Raw genomic sequence first — 19,323 nt, 5'->3', positions numbered from 1 at the left:
TTCTGACTCTTCTAAGAATTTAGTACTATTTTAGATTACATTAAGGTTTTCAGATTTTTCTCTAACTGCTTGATAACATAACAGAAGCTTGGTAGTATAATAACAAAAGCTTGTTGTTCTGTACATTCTTTTTAAGTAATGTAAAAAATAGTTTTCAATGATTAGTAGCTTGGACGACTTCTTACATTCCTCTCTGGGAGTTTCAGCTGCTGTGATTTTGTGGTTGTGTTCAGCTTAATTGCCATTAGCTACTGCTGAAGTCTCCTGCGTACTCCCTGTGCGAGCAGTGTCCATCAGCAGCATTTAGTACAGGATAAATGAACAGTTCCTTTTTGTTATGTTCAATGAAATATGTAAATACTTTCAATGGCCTCCTTCAACTAGAGTTTCTTTAAAACGAGAGATATGCTGGAAACATACTTTGAAAAATACTCATTTTCTATGGTGGTTGGCTTATTTTGTAGTTAGATTATATTTGGCAATTGGATGCCAGGTTATGTTTTAGAATACATAAAAAAATTAGGGAGGACATATTTCTTTACATATGATTATTTTAAGTTGTAGAAGACCCTCATGGTGATGGTCTAGTAATCTGAATGTACTCATGTATGTGATTGAAGTTTGGATAATCGTTAGTGATATTAAACCCCTCAGAAAATTATATTCTTTCCTGGGGCTAGGAAGCATCTTCTGAGTTAATAGACTCTAGCAGTTTTAAAACTATTTATGTTCCCTTGAACACTTCGAAGTCTGGAAAGGTATAAGAAATTGGGTGATCAGAAGTCTCAGTTCTTTCTTGAAAGCCTCATCCAGGGATGCTTAATTTTTTTGGTTTTGTATGTTAGGGATTTCACACAGACATATTTTCTAAATTTTGCTATTTCAAAAAATAATACAGTACAGACTTTTATGAACATTTGTGATACTCCCTTAATGTAGGTATCTGGAAGATAAATTATTGGGTATAAAGATAATCCTATCTAAAATTGATAGACTACCAAATTGCTTTCCAAACAGTGTTTCCCAGTTTACACTTCCTTCAAAATCTATGAAAACATTATTTCTTTCATCCTTTACATCATTTAATATTACTATTTTTTAAATTTAAACTTTGGATCTTGAAAATTTGAAATTTTACCTACTTGATTAGAGTGTGTACCTGATTACTAGCCAGGTTTAGCATATTTTTTGCATTTACTTGACATTTGTAGTTTTTCACTGAATTATTCTTGAGTCTAAAAATAATCCTTAACCTCTTTCCTATTTTTATTGGACTCTGTTTTTTTTTCTTTTTTTTTTTTTTACTGACTTTTGGATACTCTGTATATTCTATGTATAACTGTGTTATCAATGCTTTTCTTCCTAGTCAGATATTTAGATAAGATTTAATTTGGGGACAAAGACGATTTTTCTAAAAGTAATTTCAAAGCGATTATAGTAATATTTTTTGATAGTATGATTCCTTTCAGATGGATGGATCTTTTAAAACAACCATAAAGTAAGTAGATATTACAGTGTTCCTTGTATAATCTGTTCTAGTGTCTGAATAGACTTTTTCAACTAAAAAAAAAATCTATGTGTTCCTGCATTAGTCTACATACCTGTCCAGCTTATTTAGTAGTCTAAAAAAATTTCCTATTAACAGGAAGTTTCAAGATTTCATTAGGTTTTCAAATTAAATCTCTAATCTTTTGTTACTAAGTAGCAACTTGACTGCTTTTCTTCTTAAAATTACTCTGTTTTATAAACTGTCAGCATCGTGATATCCTTCTGGATAAATTGTGAGTGGGCAGCATCTGTACTTTTCAGAAGGGAAGAATAGATATTTAACAGTTTACTGAAGGTTGTATCACTGCAGAATCAGAAATTAGAACCTCGGTCTGTTGAGATGTGCTCTCCAGTTAAAATACATATGCTGTGCAAATAGGGCATAGCTTTCTTGTCTAGCAATGGTTGGCCAAGTATGTGGCCCAACGTATAATTCCTGTAGAAGGCATGAGAATCATTTGTTGATGACCACGGCTAAACATGACTGGAACAGTTCTAGCTTGACCAGTTGACCCTTTTTTCCTATCACCACTGACTAGTGCTGATGAACTAAATTATAAACTGCAGCATTGTAATTCCTCTCCTGGTAAAAAGAAAACTCATTACTGTAATCCCAGCACTTTGGGAGGCCAAGGTGGGTGGATCACTTGAGGTCAGGAGGTCAAAACCAGCCTGTTCAATCTTCTGTCTACTAAAAATACAAAATTAGATGGGTATGGTGGTACATGCCTGTTATCCCAGCTACTCAGGAGACTGAGTCAGGAGAATCGCTTGAATCTGGGAGGCAGAGGTTGCAGTGAGCCGAGATCATGCCATTGCACTCCAGCCTGGGCAACAAGAGCAAAACTCCATGTCAAAAAATGGAAAAATCAGTAACAAATGCACAGGTTGTTTGTTGTTGTTGTTGTTGGTGTGTGTGTGTGTGTGTGTGTGTGTGTGTGTTTAAATCCATGGCTATAAAGATACCCAACTGAGTAATACATCATTGTCCTTGAGAACTCTTGTCTTGTCCTGTCCTGTCCTGTCCTGTCCTGTCCTGTCCTGTCCCTGTCCCTGTCCCTGTCCCTGTCCTGTCTTGTCTTGTTGACTCTGTTGCGCAGGCTGCAATCTTGGCTTACTGCAACCTCCACCTCCGAGGTCCAAGCGATTCTCCTGCCTCAGCCTCCCGAGTAGCTGGGACTAAAGGCGAGTGCCACGACGCCCGACTAATTTTTTGTATTTTTAGTAGAGATGGGGTTTCACTGTGTTACCCAGAATGGTCTCAATCTCCTGACCTCATGATCTGCCTGCCTCGGCCTCCCGAAGTGCTGGGATTATATGTGTGAGCCTGGCCAAGAACTTAAGTCTTTTCAATGAAAGAAATGAAATATGAAGTATTACCTGAGACTGTTCTTTCTTTGGGGTGCATCAGATAACTGGAGATCTTGTGAACACAGCCTGCTGGACTCCATTACCCGAGTTGCTGCCTAATAGGTTTGAGAAGGGGTCTGAAAACTTGCATTTCTAACAAGTCCTTTTATGATGCTGGTGGAGGGAACATTTGAGAACCACTACTCTAACCCTTGTAACAAAATGATGAAAGGTGATGCTAATCAGGATAGTCTTGTTGCCTGGGACCAACTACTTTTGTTTCCTCTTTAACATTGTAACACTTAGGAATTATCCAATTTCCCTGGGAGAAGATCAAACCTAATAGAATTATGCATGTGCTTTAAGAGATCATCAACCTTACACCTTTTCCCTTGGGCCTAGAGCAATTTGAAAAGAGACATTTCTATCAAATGACATAAAACCTGTAGCTACAGTAACAAATTAACAATAACCTGAGTGTTTGTACAAGTCTCCTTCTTTTGGGTTTTATGCATGAATTATAAAACTGAAGATGGGAAAATAGGAAGAGGATGAAGGAGTAGCCTCCAAACTGTTATTCCAACAGAGATTTCAAACTAATTTTGAATTGAAAATGAGTAGTCAGTTTAGATGCTTGCTTATAAGGCATGCCACGCTATTAAGAATAATAAAATGCTGTAGAAAGATATTATTATTGTGCTACAGGTTTGGTTGTACGTTACTGTTGAGTTTTTATTCCAGACTTTCTTTTGATTATTTCTGGTCCAGAGCAATTTTAAAAGGCACATAATAGAAATTGCTGGTTGCTTAGAATCCAGTTACCCACCCCTTTCTCCTCCTCCTTTCCCCCTTCTGATTGTACTTAAGGTGACAGTGTTCCCAGTGATACATTTCTAAGTGTGTTTTGCAGCTGGGTGCAACCCCTGAAATATAAGCAGAGGTAGTTGGATAGGGCTTCTGAAAAAATTCTTTAAAGAAGGCTCAGAGCTGGAAGGTGCTCTTTTATAACCCTTCCTCTTCCTCTCTCCCTGGCATTTGAATGTTTCAGTGGCCATCCCAGACTCTAAGGCCACTTTGAAATTGGAAGCCAAGCACTAGTAGAGGAGCAAGGAGCCTTGATGCCACATGACCTCAGATGAACATTTCCAGCCCTGGACTGTGTGCCATCAAATTGGAGATAGAAGTAAATGTCTGTCTTGTTTAACCAGTTTAGTTGGATTTTCTGTTATTTGTAAGCACACCTTGCTATTTATATTGAAGATGGTATTGTCTCTCTCTGTTAATGAAGGGTATCTCTTTAAAACCTATGAGGTGCTTTTACTGATGACTGTAAGTCCGTTGTAAATTATTCCACATGTATCACTTTATCCCCGTCATCTTCTCTTTCTTCTTCTTTTCACTTAGTGAAATAGTGTGTCTTTTGGAGTCTGATACACCTGTTTTATTTTTAACAACTTTAATGAGGTATAATTATAGAACATAAAATTCACCCCTTGTAAGTGTACAGTTTAGTAATTTTTACAGCATTTACTGATTTACAAACATTACCACTATTCCGTTTTAGAACATGTCAACCCATTTACATTACCGCTCATGCCTGTTTCCCACCTCAGCCTCAGAAGATCACCAATCTTATTTCTGTCTCTATATATTTACCTTTTGGGACATTTCATGTAAATTGAATCGAGATTATGTGGTCTTTTGTATGACTTTGTTTTATTGAGCATAATGTTTTAAGGTTTGCTTGTAATTTAGCACATATCAGCAGTTCATTCCTTTTTATTATGGAATAGTGTTTTATTGAATGAGTATACTGTATTTTGTTTATCCATTCCTTAGTTGATGGACATTGGGTTGCTTCCACTTTCCGGCTATTGTGAATATGCTTCTCTGAACATTCCTCTTCAAGTCCTTAACACACCCGGCTTTGAATCTTAGCTCTGCTTAATAGTCTGGTGACCTTTGGGAAATTGCCTAACTACTCATCTCTGAAACATGTGATTTTCTTATCTCTAAAAGGTGATGATGCACACTTCCTCATGGAGTTGTTGTGAGGATTAAATGAAATACCATAAGAGATCATTTGGTTAGCCATCTAAACACTGCAGGCATACGAGCAATAGCATTTTTTCAAAAGCATATTAAAACAACCCTCACCATTAGAGTGATTTTCAGTAATGCACTGTGGGTGGCGACAGTGGGACCCACAGGGCTTCTAATGATGAGTTAGTATTGTCTTGATAGTTTATTTGTTCATTAAAGGCAGAGTGGTACAGATCACAGCAGAAGCTGTAGTGACTGTATTGTGATAGTTCTGGTAATGCACAAGTTGTCACTTTTTCATTGCTCATATGGTTTGGCAAGTAAGAGCCATCTTAAAGATCAGAATTGCAGTGCACTGCTATATAATCTTAATATACTGTTATGGCTTATTTATAAATGAAGGAAAAACTGATAGAGTATATCCACAAGATCTGCATAATATTTTTTTTCTATTTTCTTTACTGGCAGGTAAAATACCCAAATTTTGGATATATTATTAATCCAGAACATTTAGCTTCCAGACATCCTGGCTGCATAATTTTCTATTTACCCTCTTAGGTGTGTGCCTGAAATCTGTGAATTAAACAATAAAAAAGACAAATTAGCAAGATTGACAGAAGAGAAAGCATACCAATTTTATCTTAAATTTTACATGTGTGGAGTCAGAAAGGAAGTGAAATCTCAAAGAAGTGGTTAGATTGGGGGCTTATATACAATTTTAACAAAGGGTAGTAAATTGTTGACAATTGACTAGATAAAGAGGGTTTGGGTTTCTAGGGGCAAAAAAAAATTGTTGTAAGATTAAATATATGGGGGAAACTAATGATAGATAAAGGTTATTTTGCAAGTGTTGATTATGCAAACTCATTTCAGTGCTCTCTGTGTCTCTGGTGATAAGGATTGTTCTTCATTTCCTGGCATGTGGTAGGGGCGGGCCTTCCGAAGGGAGAATTAATGCCTGCTTTTAGGCAGTTGGGGAGTGCAGAGAGCTATTCCTGTTGCTGCTTTTTCTCAGTTTCTTCCAGCTCAAAATCATTCTTATGTCAAAGTGGCATATTTTGGGGTGACATATTCTGGTTCTCTTAAGTCTAATCATTGTAGAGCAAGTGCAGACATAGTACCTGTGATGTAAATATTTAGTGAATCTTCGTCCTGTGTTAAATCTCTCTCCCTTCCCCTCCCATTCTTTCTCACTACTTCACACTTAACCACAGCACAGCATTCTTACTTTTCTCCTCCTGCTCAGCTTTGAGGATTCAGATGACAATGAGGCAAAATGGATCCTACACTCCTGGAGTTACAGTCCAGCAGGGGAAACATATATTAAACAAATATCACACAAATAGTTGTTAAGTTGTGATAAATGCTATGAGAGGGAGGTATAGGGTGCTTTGAAAATGTGCCTGGTGTGGTGGCAAAGGCCTGTAATCCTAGCACTTTGGCGTGCCAAGGCTGGTGGATCACCTGGAGTCAGGAGTTTGAGACCAGCCTGGCCAACATGGTGAAACCCCGTCTCTCCTAAAAATACAAAAATTAACCAGGTGTGCTGACATGTGCCTATAATCCCAGTTACTTGGAAGGCTGAGGCTTGTTACTTGGAAGAATCGCTTGAACCCAAGAGGTGGAGGTTGCAGTGAGTGGAGATTGTGCCACTGCACTCCAGCCTGGGTGACAGAGCAAGGCTGTGTCTCAAAAATAAATATAGTATATGAAATCTTTAGCTGTATGTCTATATTTTTTTATTTTAAAAAATTTATTTATTTACTTATTTTTGAGACTTGCTGGGTTATGAGACTAGCTGATTTTTCTATTTTTGGTAGAGACAAGGTTTCACCACATTGCCTAGGCTGGTCTCAAACTCCTGAGCTCAAGCATAATGTTTTAAACATGATACACCTTTTTATTGATAATTTCAGGTTGTCATATCAGCTTCAAACAGCATGTTACACTAAAGTATAGGTCTGTTTGTCCTTGATTCAAATGATCCAGCATCCTGTCTTTTTGTGTTTTTGGGTCTGATTTGTATTTAATTTGTTATTTCTTTCTTTCCTTATTGTCAAGCATCTTCTCCCAGTTCATAGCTTACTGTCTTCTAGCAGTCTTTGTGTCCTTCTTTCTTTTACAATGAGAAATTGGGTGTAAGAATGTGTTGCTCTGTGTAAAGTAAAAGCGAATGGACTTGAGGTAAGTAAGTAATAAGGCTTGTGAAATTTTAACATCTGTCTTGTCCCTTGAGAGGCTATTTTTGTTTATTTTCAGTTCTCGATTATTATGAAGATTCGTGAAATTGCTGGATATGTGAGCTCTATTTGCTCTCCAATTTGCTGGATAGTAATTGCACAGAGGAGAAAATAGGCTGTTCCATTGGGTAGTGTTTTTCTAGCACGTTGTGGCCGGCTGGCTCAGGGGCTCATATCATGCTTATTAATCTGTGTATGTAGCATGATACTTAATTAACATCTATTGTTTGTTATACCCGGACACTGTCCTAGGTGCTTTACATGTATTAAGGGTATTGACAAAATTTTGTTTCTATTGTATAATCAGTTTGATTAATGTAGTTCTAATATCCATCTTCTGGAACATCTTTATATTTAAAACAAGTAACTTTCTTTTTCTCCATGTAATTTCTGATAAACTCACTCCTAAGATGAATGTTCTAGAAAATTTGACAAAGAGGTGCTTTTGAGCAGCATTAGATGACCCCTTCAGTACCGAAAGAATTGATGAGAGACTTCCTAGTCTAGATTTAGAGTCTTTTTATGCAGGCAGCAAGAAGCACCAAAGTTTTGAAAAGGAGAATACTGAAAATATAAAAATTTGTATAGACAAATAGGTTAACATTTTTTTGAGTTGATTACATAGCAAGGAAAACCAGAGGGTTTAGACTTAGGAGTGCTAGGAACTAGGCACTATAATGAGAAAAATGTGGGTCCTGCAGGAGAATGTGAATTACTTTTGATCCAGTGTTTTATGCCTCTTGTACTATGGTAAATATCATTTCCATATAAGGGCATTTTAATCTGACGCATTGGATGAAGGATAGTCTGAACTTTTTGTTGCTACCACCACTTTAGTCTTTATCATTAATGAGGAGTTCAGATTGATAAAGTAATATTAAACTATGGTTCTTAATATATTAATGTCAAAAGAAAATTTTAGAGCGCTTTTTTGTATATATCTCTACAAGATAGTTTATGTTGATTATTAGCTGCTCAGTTTTTTTGTATGTTTGGAATATGGATTTACTTGATTGTTTTAAATTATACTGAGAGGGATAAAGAACTGCGCTAACATTGTTTTTACAATTAGTTTTGATGCACAGCGCAGTATATTATAAAAACTTCAGGACATACTTTTTTAGGTGTGTTTGTAAAACCTTTTTGCCTTCTGATTGTGGAGGTTACTCCAATCAGTAGCCCAAGTGTACACACATGCGCGTGCATGCACACACACACACACGTATATTTGTACTTATATATAAACATATGCCTATATATACAGATACATACACATATACACACATGTATATATGTACACCCATTTATATGTGTATATTTTACATATATATATGGGGGGGAGAGAGAGAGAGAGAGACTGTTTCATATTGTTTCTGTTGCCAAGGCTGGAGTACAGTGTCAAGGTCCTAGCTTACTGCAGCCTGGAACTCCTGGGATCAAGTGATCCTTCCACCTCAGCCTCCCCAGTAACTGAGTCTATAGGCAGCAGCCATTGTGTGTGGCTAATTTTTAATTTTTTTCTAGAGACAAGGTCTTGTTTCATTGCCCTGGCTGGTCTCAAACTCTTGGCCTCAAGTGATTCTCCTGCCTTGGCCTCCCAAAGTGCTTGGATTTCAAGAGTCAGCCAAAGTTCCTGACTGGCATTTGCTTTTTAAATCAAATCAACTTTTTACAGAAGTTAAAAAATAGACACTTCACTATGCCGGTTGGTCCTTTTCCTCTTTCCCTCCCTCCCTCCCTCCCTCCCTTCCTTCTTTTCTTTTCTTTTTTATCTTTTTTTTTTTGAGACGGAGTTTCGCTCTTGTTACCCAGGCTGGAGTGCAATGGCGCGATCTCGGCTCACCGCAACCTCCACCTCCTGGGTTCAGGCAATTCTCCTGCCTCAGCCTCCCGAGTAGCTGGGATTACAGGCATGCACCACCATGCCCAGCTAATTTTTTGTAGTTTTAGTAGAGACGGTGTTTCACCATGTTGACCAGGATAGTCTCGATCTCTCGACCTCATGATCCACCCGTCTCGGCCTCCCAAAGTGCTGGGATTACAGGCTTGAGCCACTGCGCCCTGCCTTTTCTTTTCTTTCCCAATTCTTTGGAAGAATGTATCTTTTTTTTTAAATTGTACTTTAGGTTCTGGGGTACATGTGCAAATCATGCAGGATTGTTGTATAGGTACATACGTGGCAAGGTAAGGTTTGCTGCCTCCATCTCCCTGTCAACCTATATCTGGCATTTCTTCCCATGTTATCCCTCCCCAACCTCCCCACCCCCACTATAGCCAGTTTCTAAATAATTCACCAACAACATCTCTTCTTACAATTTATGATCATTTTCAAAATTGTTTACATATGCTATCGAAGACCCTTATTGACTATATTTGTGGTTTCATCAATCTGAATAGTAAGTTTGTCATCTAGTTGTTCTTCAATGTTAATTGACATTATCTATATATCTGTAGATTGAACCATTGCTCAATGGCAGTGCTTTGAAATAGTGGAAGAATATTGATGCATCAGTGTTGAAATTACAGTCTCTAATGTGGATAATATGGCAGTCTTAGCAACTGTATGACCACGACAAGGTTTGGGAGACTTTTTTGTTTTGCTATTTTACTTTTACGTTTTAAAAAGCAGCTGTATGGCAATACAATTCATATATCATACTATTCACCCATTTCATATGTAAAATTCAGTGGTTTTTAGGATGTTCACAAAGTGTATAAGCACACTGCAGTGACTTTAGAACATGTTTATCATCACCGTGAGAATTTCTGTACCCATTAACAGTCACTTCCTCTTCTTTCTTTTCTCCCCTAGTCCTAGGCAGCCAAAAATTCATTCTGTCTCTATGAATTTTTCCTTTCTGGACATTTCGTATAGTGGAATCTTGTAAGATGTAGTCTTTTGTGACTGGCTTCTTTCACTTAGGTTTTCAAGTTCATGCATGTTGTAGCATTGGTCACTAATTCATTACTGAACAATATTCTGTTGTATGGACATTTTATATATCCATTCATGAACTGTTAATGGACATTTGTGTTTTTTCCAGGTTTGTCTACTATGAATAACATTCATGTACAGGATTTTATATGCACATAGGTTTTCATTCTGCTGGGACAAACACCTAGAAGTGGAAAGTCTGGATGATGTGGTCATTCAGGGTTTATTCTTTTGGAAAACTGCCAAGCTAGCTGCTCATTTTTTTAACAGAATTTAAACCATTTGTTGACAGTGGAAAACATTCAGTTAAGATATTTTTGTTTTAGGCCATTGCCTTCAAGGTGATTTGCTTATTCTTCACTCTTTAATGTGTGTACTTGTCCATTGGTGATGTAGATCAGTCATCACATCACAAATGGTAAATGTAAACATACCGTTTATATGCATTCAACTACATCTATTCTTTCTAAAATGTATATATCTATTTAAGTATCTGTCTGATGAACCAAGGGACATAAGTATGCCATAACCATAATGAAATTGATACTGGTTTGGATACTGAGAATAAATGAAACCTTCACAGAGCAATAGGAATTCTATACATTTATTTAAAAGACAAATATTTGATTTGTAGAAAATGATATCAAGACGGTTGGGAGACATGTTTGAAATTGCATGGGAAGGCAGCAGATTAATAGAAAGTACAGGGTTGGGAAGAGGATTAGTTATCGCAGCTTCACATGAGTTAGGAGAGAGGGTATAATGGCAGTTTGCAGGGAATAACAGAAAAACCAAGGAAAAGGTAGTACCTGGTATTATCAATTGTCTGTTGAGATAGAAAAATGAAACCTACAAGTCTATTTATCATTTGAGAATATTAACGAAGATAATATATAATTTTTGTTCTCTTGAGTCCCTTCCCCCCCATGTGTATTAGTTCATTTTCATGCTGCTGGTAAAGACATACCTAAGACTGGGCCATTTACAAAAGAAAGAGATTTAATGGACTCAGAGTTCCATGAGGCTGGGAGGCCTCACAAATCATGGTGGAAGGTGAAAAGCATATCTTACATGGCGGCAGACAAGAGAAGAGAGCTTGTGCTGGGAAACTACCCTTTATAAAACCATCAACTCTCATGAGACCTATTCGCTGTCATGAGAATAGCATGGGGAAGACCCACCTCCATGATTCAATGACCTCCCACTGGATCCCTCTCACAACACATGGTAATTGTGGGAGCTACAAGTCAAGGTGAGATTTGGTAGAGAAATGGACTTTATTTTTTGATGGGAGGTCCTGCAAAGTCAAAGTGCAAAAGTGGTGTGCGTGCAGAGATGGTAAGAAATTTTGTCCCCCCACCTTTTTTTTTTTTGTTACAGTCTTCTACATTGTCTAAAGAATCGAGATCATTCATTCATGCCCTCTCCTATTAGGTTTTTAGTTCTCCTAAGGTAGTTTTAGGTTGAGATTATTCATTCATGTCCTTTCCTATTTCTTTTCTTCTCCTAAGGTAGCTTTAGGTTTCTTTTGTAAGGAAATTATATGAGATATAGAAGAAATAACTTAAAAGGATAGAAAACAGGGACTCAAACAGATATTGTTATACCCATGTTGTAGCGGCATCATTCACATTAGCTAAAAGACGGAAGCAAACCAAATATTCATCAGTGGATAAATGGATAAACAAAATGTAGTATATATATATATAGCAGAGAGTGTTACTCACCCATAAAAATGGTAGACATTCTGATACATGCCACAACATGGATGAACCTTGGAAACATTATGTTAATACAGTCACAAAAGGAAAAATATTTTATGACTCCACTTATAGGTGGTATCAAAGTAGTCACATTCATAGGAACAGAAAGAATGATGGTTGTAAGGGATGAGAGAGAGGGGAAGAGGGGAATGGGGAGTTATTTAATGGGTACAGTTTCAGCCTGGGAAGATGAAAAGTGTTCTGGAAATGGATGATGGTGATTGCACAACAACGTCCCTGTGCTTAATACTACTGAACAGAATACTTAAAAATAGTAAAAATGGTAATTATTATGTATATTTTTCCTCAGTAAAAAAAAAAAAAGGATATTCATTGCAACAATGAAAAATTGGCAACTACTAAATGTTTAACAAGAGAGAGATGGTAGTTAAGTAAATACTTTATTTAAGTTTTAGAAAGTATTGCTTATTAATTTAGGTTGGGTGTGATGGCTCATGCTTGTAATCCCAGCAATTTGAGAGGCTGAGGTGGGCCAATTGCTTGATTCCAGGAGTTTGAGACCAGCCTAGGCAACTTGGCCAACTCTCATCTCTATAAGAAATACAAAAATGAGTTGAGTGTGGTGCTGCACACCTCAGGTTCCCACTCAGCAGCTATTCAGGTGGCTGAGGTGGGGCAATCATTTAAGCCCAGGAGGTTGAGGCTGCAATAAGCTGAGATTATGCCAGTGCACTCCAGACGGGGCGAGAGAGTGAGACCCTGTCTTCAAAAAGAGAAAGTATTAGTTACTCATTTAAATATTTGTGAAGAGTATTTAATAAGAGAAAATACATCATAAAATCAAGGCATAAATTTAAACACTACAACCTCAAACATGTAAATAAAATGCATGAAACAGGTACACACTGCCTTTCAAACCATGAGAAAAAGTCATTTAAAAATAGGAGGAGAAAAAGCCAGAGGAATCCATAGCCTTTTTAATAGCAAACAAAAATATGATAGAAGTTGACTACAACCTAATTAGCCCCCAAATGAGAATTCAAAATAGTTTAGAGAAGTTGAGCATTTGCAGGAAGTCAAGTTGTCCAACTAGTAGTAGTACCGTTAGGAATTTTTCAGATGAAGTTCCCAGTGTAAAGCAGACCACCAGACTAATGGAAATGAGTACACATCTCAGTTTCTATGAGAACTTATTGTATATGATCATTCAGTGTGGAAAGGATGTAGTCAGTAAACGGTGCTACAAAAATTTGGAAAAATCTCACAGATAAAATGTGTGGTTTAATTCACCTCACATTGGCAAAATTATAGATAGCTAAGTAGTGAAATAGAGCAAATGAAACAAAAAATTAGAAGATATAAGTAAATATTAATTAAATGTTTAGCTATACAAATACTTCTTGCATAATAATAATGAAAGAACTCTTAGAGGCAAGAACTTAATATTGCCACATAAAAATGTAAAACTTTTGGCCGGGCGCGGTGACTCAAGCTTGTAATCCCAGCACTTTGGGAGGCGGAGGTGGGTGGATCACGAGGTCAAGAGATCGAGACCATCCTGGTCAATATGGTGAAAACCCGTCTCTACTAAAAATACAAAAGATTAGCTGGGCATGGTGGTGCATGCCTGTAATCCCAGCAACTCGGGAGGCTGAGGCAGGAGAATTGCCTGAACCCAGGAGGCAGAGGTTGCAGTGAGCCGAGTTTGCGCCATTGCACTCCAGCCTGTGTAACGAGCGAAAACTCTGTCTCAAAAAAAAAAAAAAGTAAAACTTTTTATAATCCAAACATATAAAATTAAAAGCCAAAAAATTTAATTGAGTGATGTTGTAACAAATACAACGGAAAGGGTAAAGTTCTTACCAGGTAAAATCCTCTTTTGGGTGCACCAGAAAACCCGAGCATGTATCTTATTCTTGTTCTTACCACATTATTTTATAATTACTGTTTTTGTATTAGTCTCACTTGGGGTTGGATATGTGTGTGTATACCTTTTACATATTGTATTTTCAGGGACAAACACAGAGTATTCCAGAAGGCATTTTGTAAATGTTTGAGTATGAACAAATTGGATTCTGGGGCTGTTATTTTACTGTGGTCTGAAATGCTGACAATTGCATTTGTCAATCGATGAAGGAAATTTGAGAAGGGGGAGAAAATGTTCAGTTAAGTTATTGTGCAAATGCAGCATACATTAACTTTCTTGGTGCAAAATATTTTAGAAGATGAAATGTATATTCCAATAAAATTTTTGCTGGCTATTGAAGTTATATTACAAAATGCAACTATCACACATTGTTAGTTTATATGAATCAATTACAGGGAGATCTTTTTGGTGCCATTTAAAATTTTTCCTCCTTCCAATTGCTGAAGCTCTACCTTCATTCCTCCTGTCTTAATTTTACTGCTCCCTTCTCTTCATCTCTTTCTTTTTCTGTTCTCCCTTCCTTTCTTTTCCTTTCTCTACCATCTTACCCACAGCAGCTCAGTGAAAGAGTAAAGTTTTTGAGTTTCATTTATGCCTTTCCCTGTTTTGCCATAAAAATCAACCAAGGAAGCCTTCAGATAGTACCAGTATGTTGAGAGAAATAAGCTTTCATGGCAGCTCTTGGTGATGAGGTATAAAGTAAAGGGAAGGATGCTATATGGAATGTTGACCCTTCAGGGCTTTTAAGTGCACATTATGTGGTCTGGATGGTAAACTGAGCGAGTTTCCTATTAGCTACTGGAAATGACAGTGTTTATAAATTTCAGAATGACGTTTGTATCTGTCAGGCTTTACCTTTTATTGCACTGAATGCACTTACTATATTTTAATATTTTTCTAGAGCTGCTTTATGCTACGGGAAATAATAGTTGAAAATTTGAAAACCTGGCCGGGCGCGGTGGCTCACGCCTGTAATCCCACCACTTTGGGAGGCCGAGGTGGGTGGATAATGAGGTCAAGAGATCAAGACCATCCTGGTCAACAAGGTGAAACCCCGTCTCTACTAAAATACAAAAAAATTAGCTGGGCATGGTGGCGTGTGCCCGTAATCCCAGCTACTTGGGACGCTGAGGCAGGAGAATTGCCTGAACCCAGGAGGCGGAGGTTGCGGTGAGCCGAGATCGCGCCATTGCACTCCAGCCTGGGTAACAAGAGCGAAACTCCATCCCCCACAAAAAAAAAAAAAAAAGAAAAAAGAAAATTTGAAAACCTTAGAAATTAGATGATTTTTATTTTACCTTATCTTTTGTATTAGTTATAATCGTGATTTTATATTTGTAAGTCACTCTCCCAAAGCACAGGAGAAGAAAACAGATTTTTCTTCCCTGATTTTCTCACTGAGAAGAATTTCTTATCTACTTAAAAATACTTTTTTTTAAACAATAAAAGTGGCTCTATTTAAGCCTATTACTTTAAAAAATCAGAAAGTATTTATTTGTTAACACTTGTTTCTGTAGTCTTTGAAATTTTTATTCCCCCCCAGTGTATATTAGCAACAATGGGAGAAATGAAGGATAACCTAGAATTACATCCCCAGTGCCAGATATACTATTATTTGTGATTCATGTTAGTTCTGTGATACATATATGTGTTTGTAACTTAACATTATAATAATAATGGTATAGATTTAGTTTTCTTTAAAACTGGAATTGTGTCATTTATTTTGTGATTCCTGTTTATCAAATCAAAATCAGCGAAACTGTTTCATCAACATTTTTCTTTTCAACCATTTTAGTAAATTTTAGGAAGTGAAAGTGGACTGTAATACCAATCATAAAGCTAGTAAAAGCTCTTCCAAAACAAACATACAAACCCCTAAAGTATGGGTGTGGACCTTCATTATCTTTTCTGAGTGTTGTGCCTTTAATGTGTTTGAGTCTCTCTGAGATGCATAATACGTGATATTTGTTTGAGTTTCAGCCGGAACATAGTAGTGATTTTTCTCCATTATAGACTTTGCACATAATGAATTTCAGGAAATACACAACAGCTTCTTCCGCTTGTAGATAAAGACAGTAATATGATGGAGTGATCAAATACAAATGCTCCTTTAATTTATTTTACCAAGACATTTATCCATGTTTTATTTATAAGGCAATTGAAGTCATTCATTTTGTATGGAACTCTTTCTCTTCTGAATAACAAATAATATATTATCATATATAGCGCTTTCGGGGAGGGAGTGATGAAAGCCATACTTGCAAATAAAAGTTTAATATTTTGGGCTCATTGGGCACAATTATAGTGGTACTATCTTTGTTTTCAACGGAATCATAATTGTGTGTGCAGATTTTTAAAAAACCAGGATGGCATGCAGCACAGAGTAGCATGGAAAACAGAATATCCTTTGTTCAAGGAAAGTGGTTTTTTCCCCCCCCCGAGTTTAAGAGCATTTTAAATGCTCTTCATCTGTCTCGGAAATATCCCTGTGAAAGATCTTTGCAAACACAGGATGTAAAACGCCTTCATTCCATGGGTGACTAGTATTAAATGGGAGCCCACATTCCCAAGAATCTCCGATATGACCATATGAAAACCATGACCAACTGGTTTGTTTTTAACTCTTACCATGTATGAACCCATTTGAATGGCGTTGACAATATTTCAGTCCACTGTCATTTAACTCACCGCCTTGTGTTTGCTGTTGCCTGATGCCAGTAAGAAATACATCGAAAGCTGTAGTAGAATGATAATCATTATTTGCCCTGAGTTAAAATTCTAGCTAATGGATATGATGTGCCCATAGCTTCATACTGCTTGAGACTACCCACTTCTAGGATGTTTTAGAATAAAAGATCAGACCAGAAAGAAAATTTTAAAGTTCAGGATCTCATAGAATAAATGGCAGATAATTAATGAAGTAGCTCTGTTAAAGCAGATTCTTTATTTTAAATTCAGTAAGGATTTAAATATGTTAATGGTTAATAGCTTCCTATAAATTGGTTTGGGGAGGCCCATGTAACATTGAAGTCATAGTTTACTGCCATCTTTTTCCAAAGTATGGCCTCAGGTGTTTGGGATATATATGATCTAATCTGAAAATTAAGAGTATATGTACCTTTCAATTCTTACTATGTGTTTCAACAGCGAGCTCTTCCTTAGCACTTTGAATGTATCTGGCTTGTAAAGCACTGTTTTAAGAATATCTCTTATATAGAGATCAAAGCATATCTGATTATTATGAAGATACTAGGTTGTGATCATTTTAATATCCAGTTTGTCTTTCACAAAGTTACTCTATTGTCATTGCATTTGAAATCCTTTCTGTACAAAGAGCCCTTGTAATACATCTTTTAAGTAACATTTAGCTTACTTGAATTGTCTCCCATAGTGTAAGAGCCATGGTTCTTGGAGCGCTTCATAGTGTCCCTGCAGGGGTGGAAGATGTGGGATTTTGGATGGAGGAAAATGTGGCTCCTGATACTGTGTTTGCTGAATTATTAATATCACTGAACTGCCCTTTTGTTTCTCAGAATAGCCACTGATGGTAGGCTAATATTTCTAAGGTCAAACTGATTGCTAGAAATTATTCCTATTGAGACCAACTAGGCCATCTCAACCTTTACTTAGGTTTTATTGTAATTTCCAAGTAAGCATAATAAGCTAGTGTTGTTTCCTAACTTTTGTGTGTGCATTTCAGAACAGAACAATTGCATATGTTTCTTGGCAGATTCTTTTTCATGTTGGAGTTTATGCTGGACTTTGTGAGACTGCTTCAGAGCATTTCTTCTTCCCATCTTCTGTCTTTCCAAAATTGAGTTTTTAACAGTTTTTTTAGTCATGGACCCCTTTTGATCTCTCAGAATAATGCTTTCTACTGTATTAAGGAATGCAAAGAGTATAAAAGGAAATCCACTATATTGAAATACAGATATAATAAATAAGATTTAGTGGCAAATCTAACAATACTGTAATTTCAAATTAGTTATGAGTATAGGTATAATTTTGAGATGCCTGAAATACCTGTAATATGGTGTGAAAGTATTTGTCACACTTTGTTGGTGACAGAGTTGCAGGTATGTTAATAGTATTGTAGTTGTCTGTAATCATAGTTGAAGGAAATGCTGAATTTCAGTAGAGTTTGGTGAAATAAAAGATACGTATTTTCCCCCTCCAAGTTCATGCCTTTTTTGGATTCTATCCATGGGTTCCAGATTAAGAAGGATTTTTCTAAAGGGAATCCTGCTTGTCTGATTACTATTTCTCTCAAGCCAATATTCCAGAGACAGACTGCTGTTTCTTTTTCTTTCCTGAAGGGCTGAGTTCCCAAACATTAGTGACAAAGCCTATAATGCTGCCAAGGCTCCACTGTCCTTTGCTTCTTCTGCCAGCGAAGACACATGGTTGGTACATTATTTTCTTTTCCCCAGATAATTGGCCCTTCCTTCCTTCCTTCCTTCCTTCCTTCCTTCCTTCCTTCCTTCCTCCCTCCCTCCCTCCCTCCCTCCCTCCCTCCCTCCTTCCTTCCTTCTTTCTTTCGAGATGGCGTTTCGCTCTTGTTACACAGGCTGGAGTGCACTGGCGCGATCTCGGCTCACCGTAACCTCCGCCTCCTGGGTTCAGGCAATTCTCCTGCCTCAGCCTCCTGAGTAGCTGGGATTACAGGCACGCGCCACCATGCCCAGCTAATTTTTTGTAGTTTTAGTAGAGACGGGGTTTCACCATGTTGACCAGGTTGGTCTCGATTTCTCGACCTCGTGATCCACCCGCCTTGGCCTCCCAAAGTGCTGGGATTATAGGCTTGAGCCACTGCGCCCGGCGGCTCTTTCTTTTTTGAGAGACTAAAACAATATTGTTACCAGGCTCTTGAGAAATTCTTATTTCTTTGGAATGGTATAATCCAAAGGATGAATCAGTTTTCCAGAAATCCCTAGTCCTTTTCTTTCTAATATGCTTAAATAAGTTAATCTTATTTGTGAATCTTGATGATTCTTTCATTATCCAAGTTGACGTCAGGTTAGGAATTTGCGATATAGGACCGCTAATTTCAAATTGGTTTGCAGAGAATTCTTTAAAACAACAATGGCAACACACAATGGGTAAAGATTTTGTAAAACTTTACCCATTGATCTTACATTCTGTTGCTCAAGTGAGACGATTACCAGGATGTAACTTCTTGAAGCCAACAAATTTTTCGTGACTACCTAGTTTAGCACATAGATTTGCAAAGGCATTTCGTGCCCCTGGGCCCAGTAGAGAGAATCAGCAGTAAGAATATAATGACTTTACTCTTACTGTAGAAACATAATCAAAACTATATATAGATTCTAATAGAAAAGGGGGCAAAGTTACAAAGGGATAATAACTATAATACCACTCCTGTTAACTGTATTTTTCTTACATCAAACTGTGGTTGTTTTAAAATAATAGGCATTTAGCCGGGCCAGGCGGTTCATGCCTGTAATACCAGCACTTTGGGGGGCCAATGTAGCTGGATCACCTGAGGTCAGGAGTTTGAGACCAGAGTGACCAACATGGTGAGACCCTGTCTCTACT

General features: G+C 37.3%; 1 protein-coding gene across 2 annotated transcripts in view; it reads left to right on the top strand.

The window, feature by feature from the left end:
* The window catches only part of EXOC4 (exocyst complex component 4), an 808,475-nt gene that overhangs the window by 257,149 nt on the left and 532,003 nt on the right, over positions 1–19,323 (top strand). Inside the window, exon 10 of one of the 2 annotated variants that reach the window (XM_035255084.3) lies at positions 18,084–18,170. The exons of the other annotated variant lie outside the window; for it this stretch is intronic. Coding sequence (XP_035110975.3) covers positions 18,084–18,170 — 87 coding nt within the window. The remainder of the gene's footprint in view (positions 1–18,083; positions 18,171–19,323) is intronic. 2 annotated transcript variants of the gene reach the window in all.

Source organism: Callithrix jacchus, chromosome 11 (genome assembly GCF_049354715.1).
Source record: "Callithrix jacchus isolate 240 chromosome 11, calJac240_pri, whole genome shotgun sequence".
NCBI lineage: Eukaryota > Metazoa > Chordata > Mammalia > Primates > Cebidae > Callithrix > Callithrix jacchus.
The sequence above is the reverse complement of the archived record's forward strand: the minus strand, read 5'-3'. Positions and strand labels throughout refer to the sequence as shown.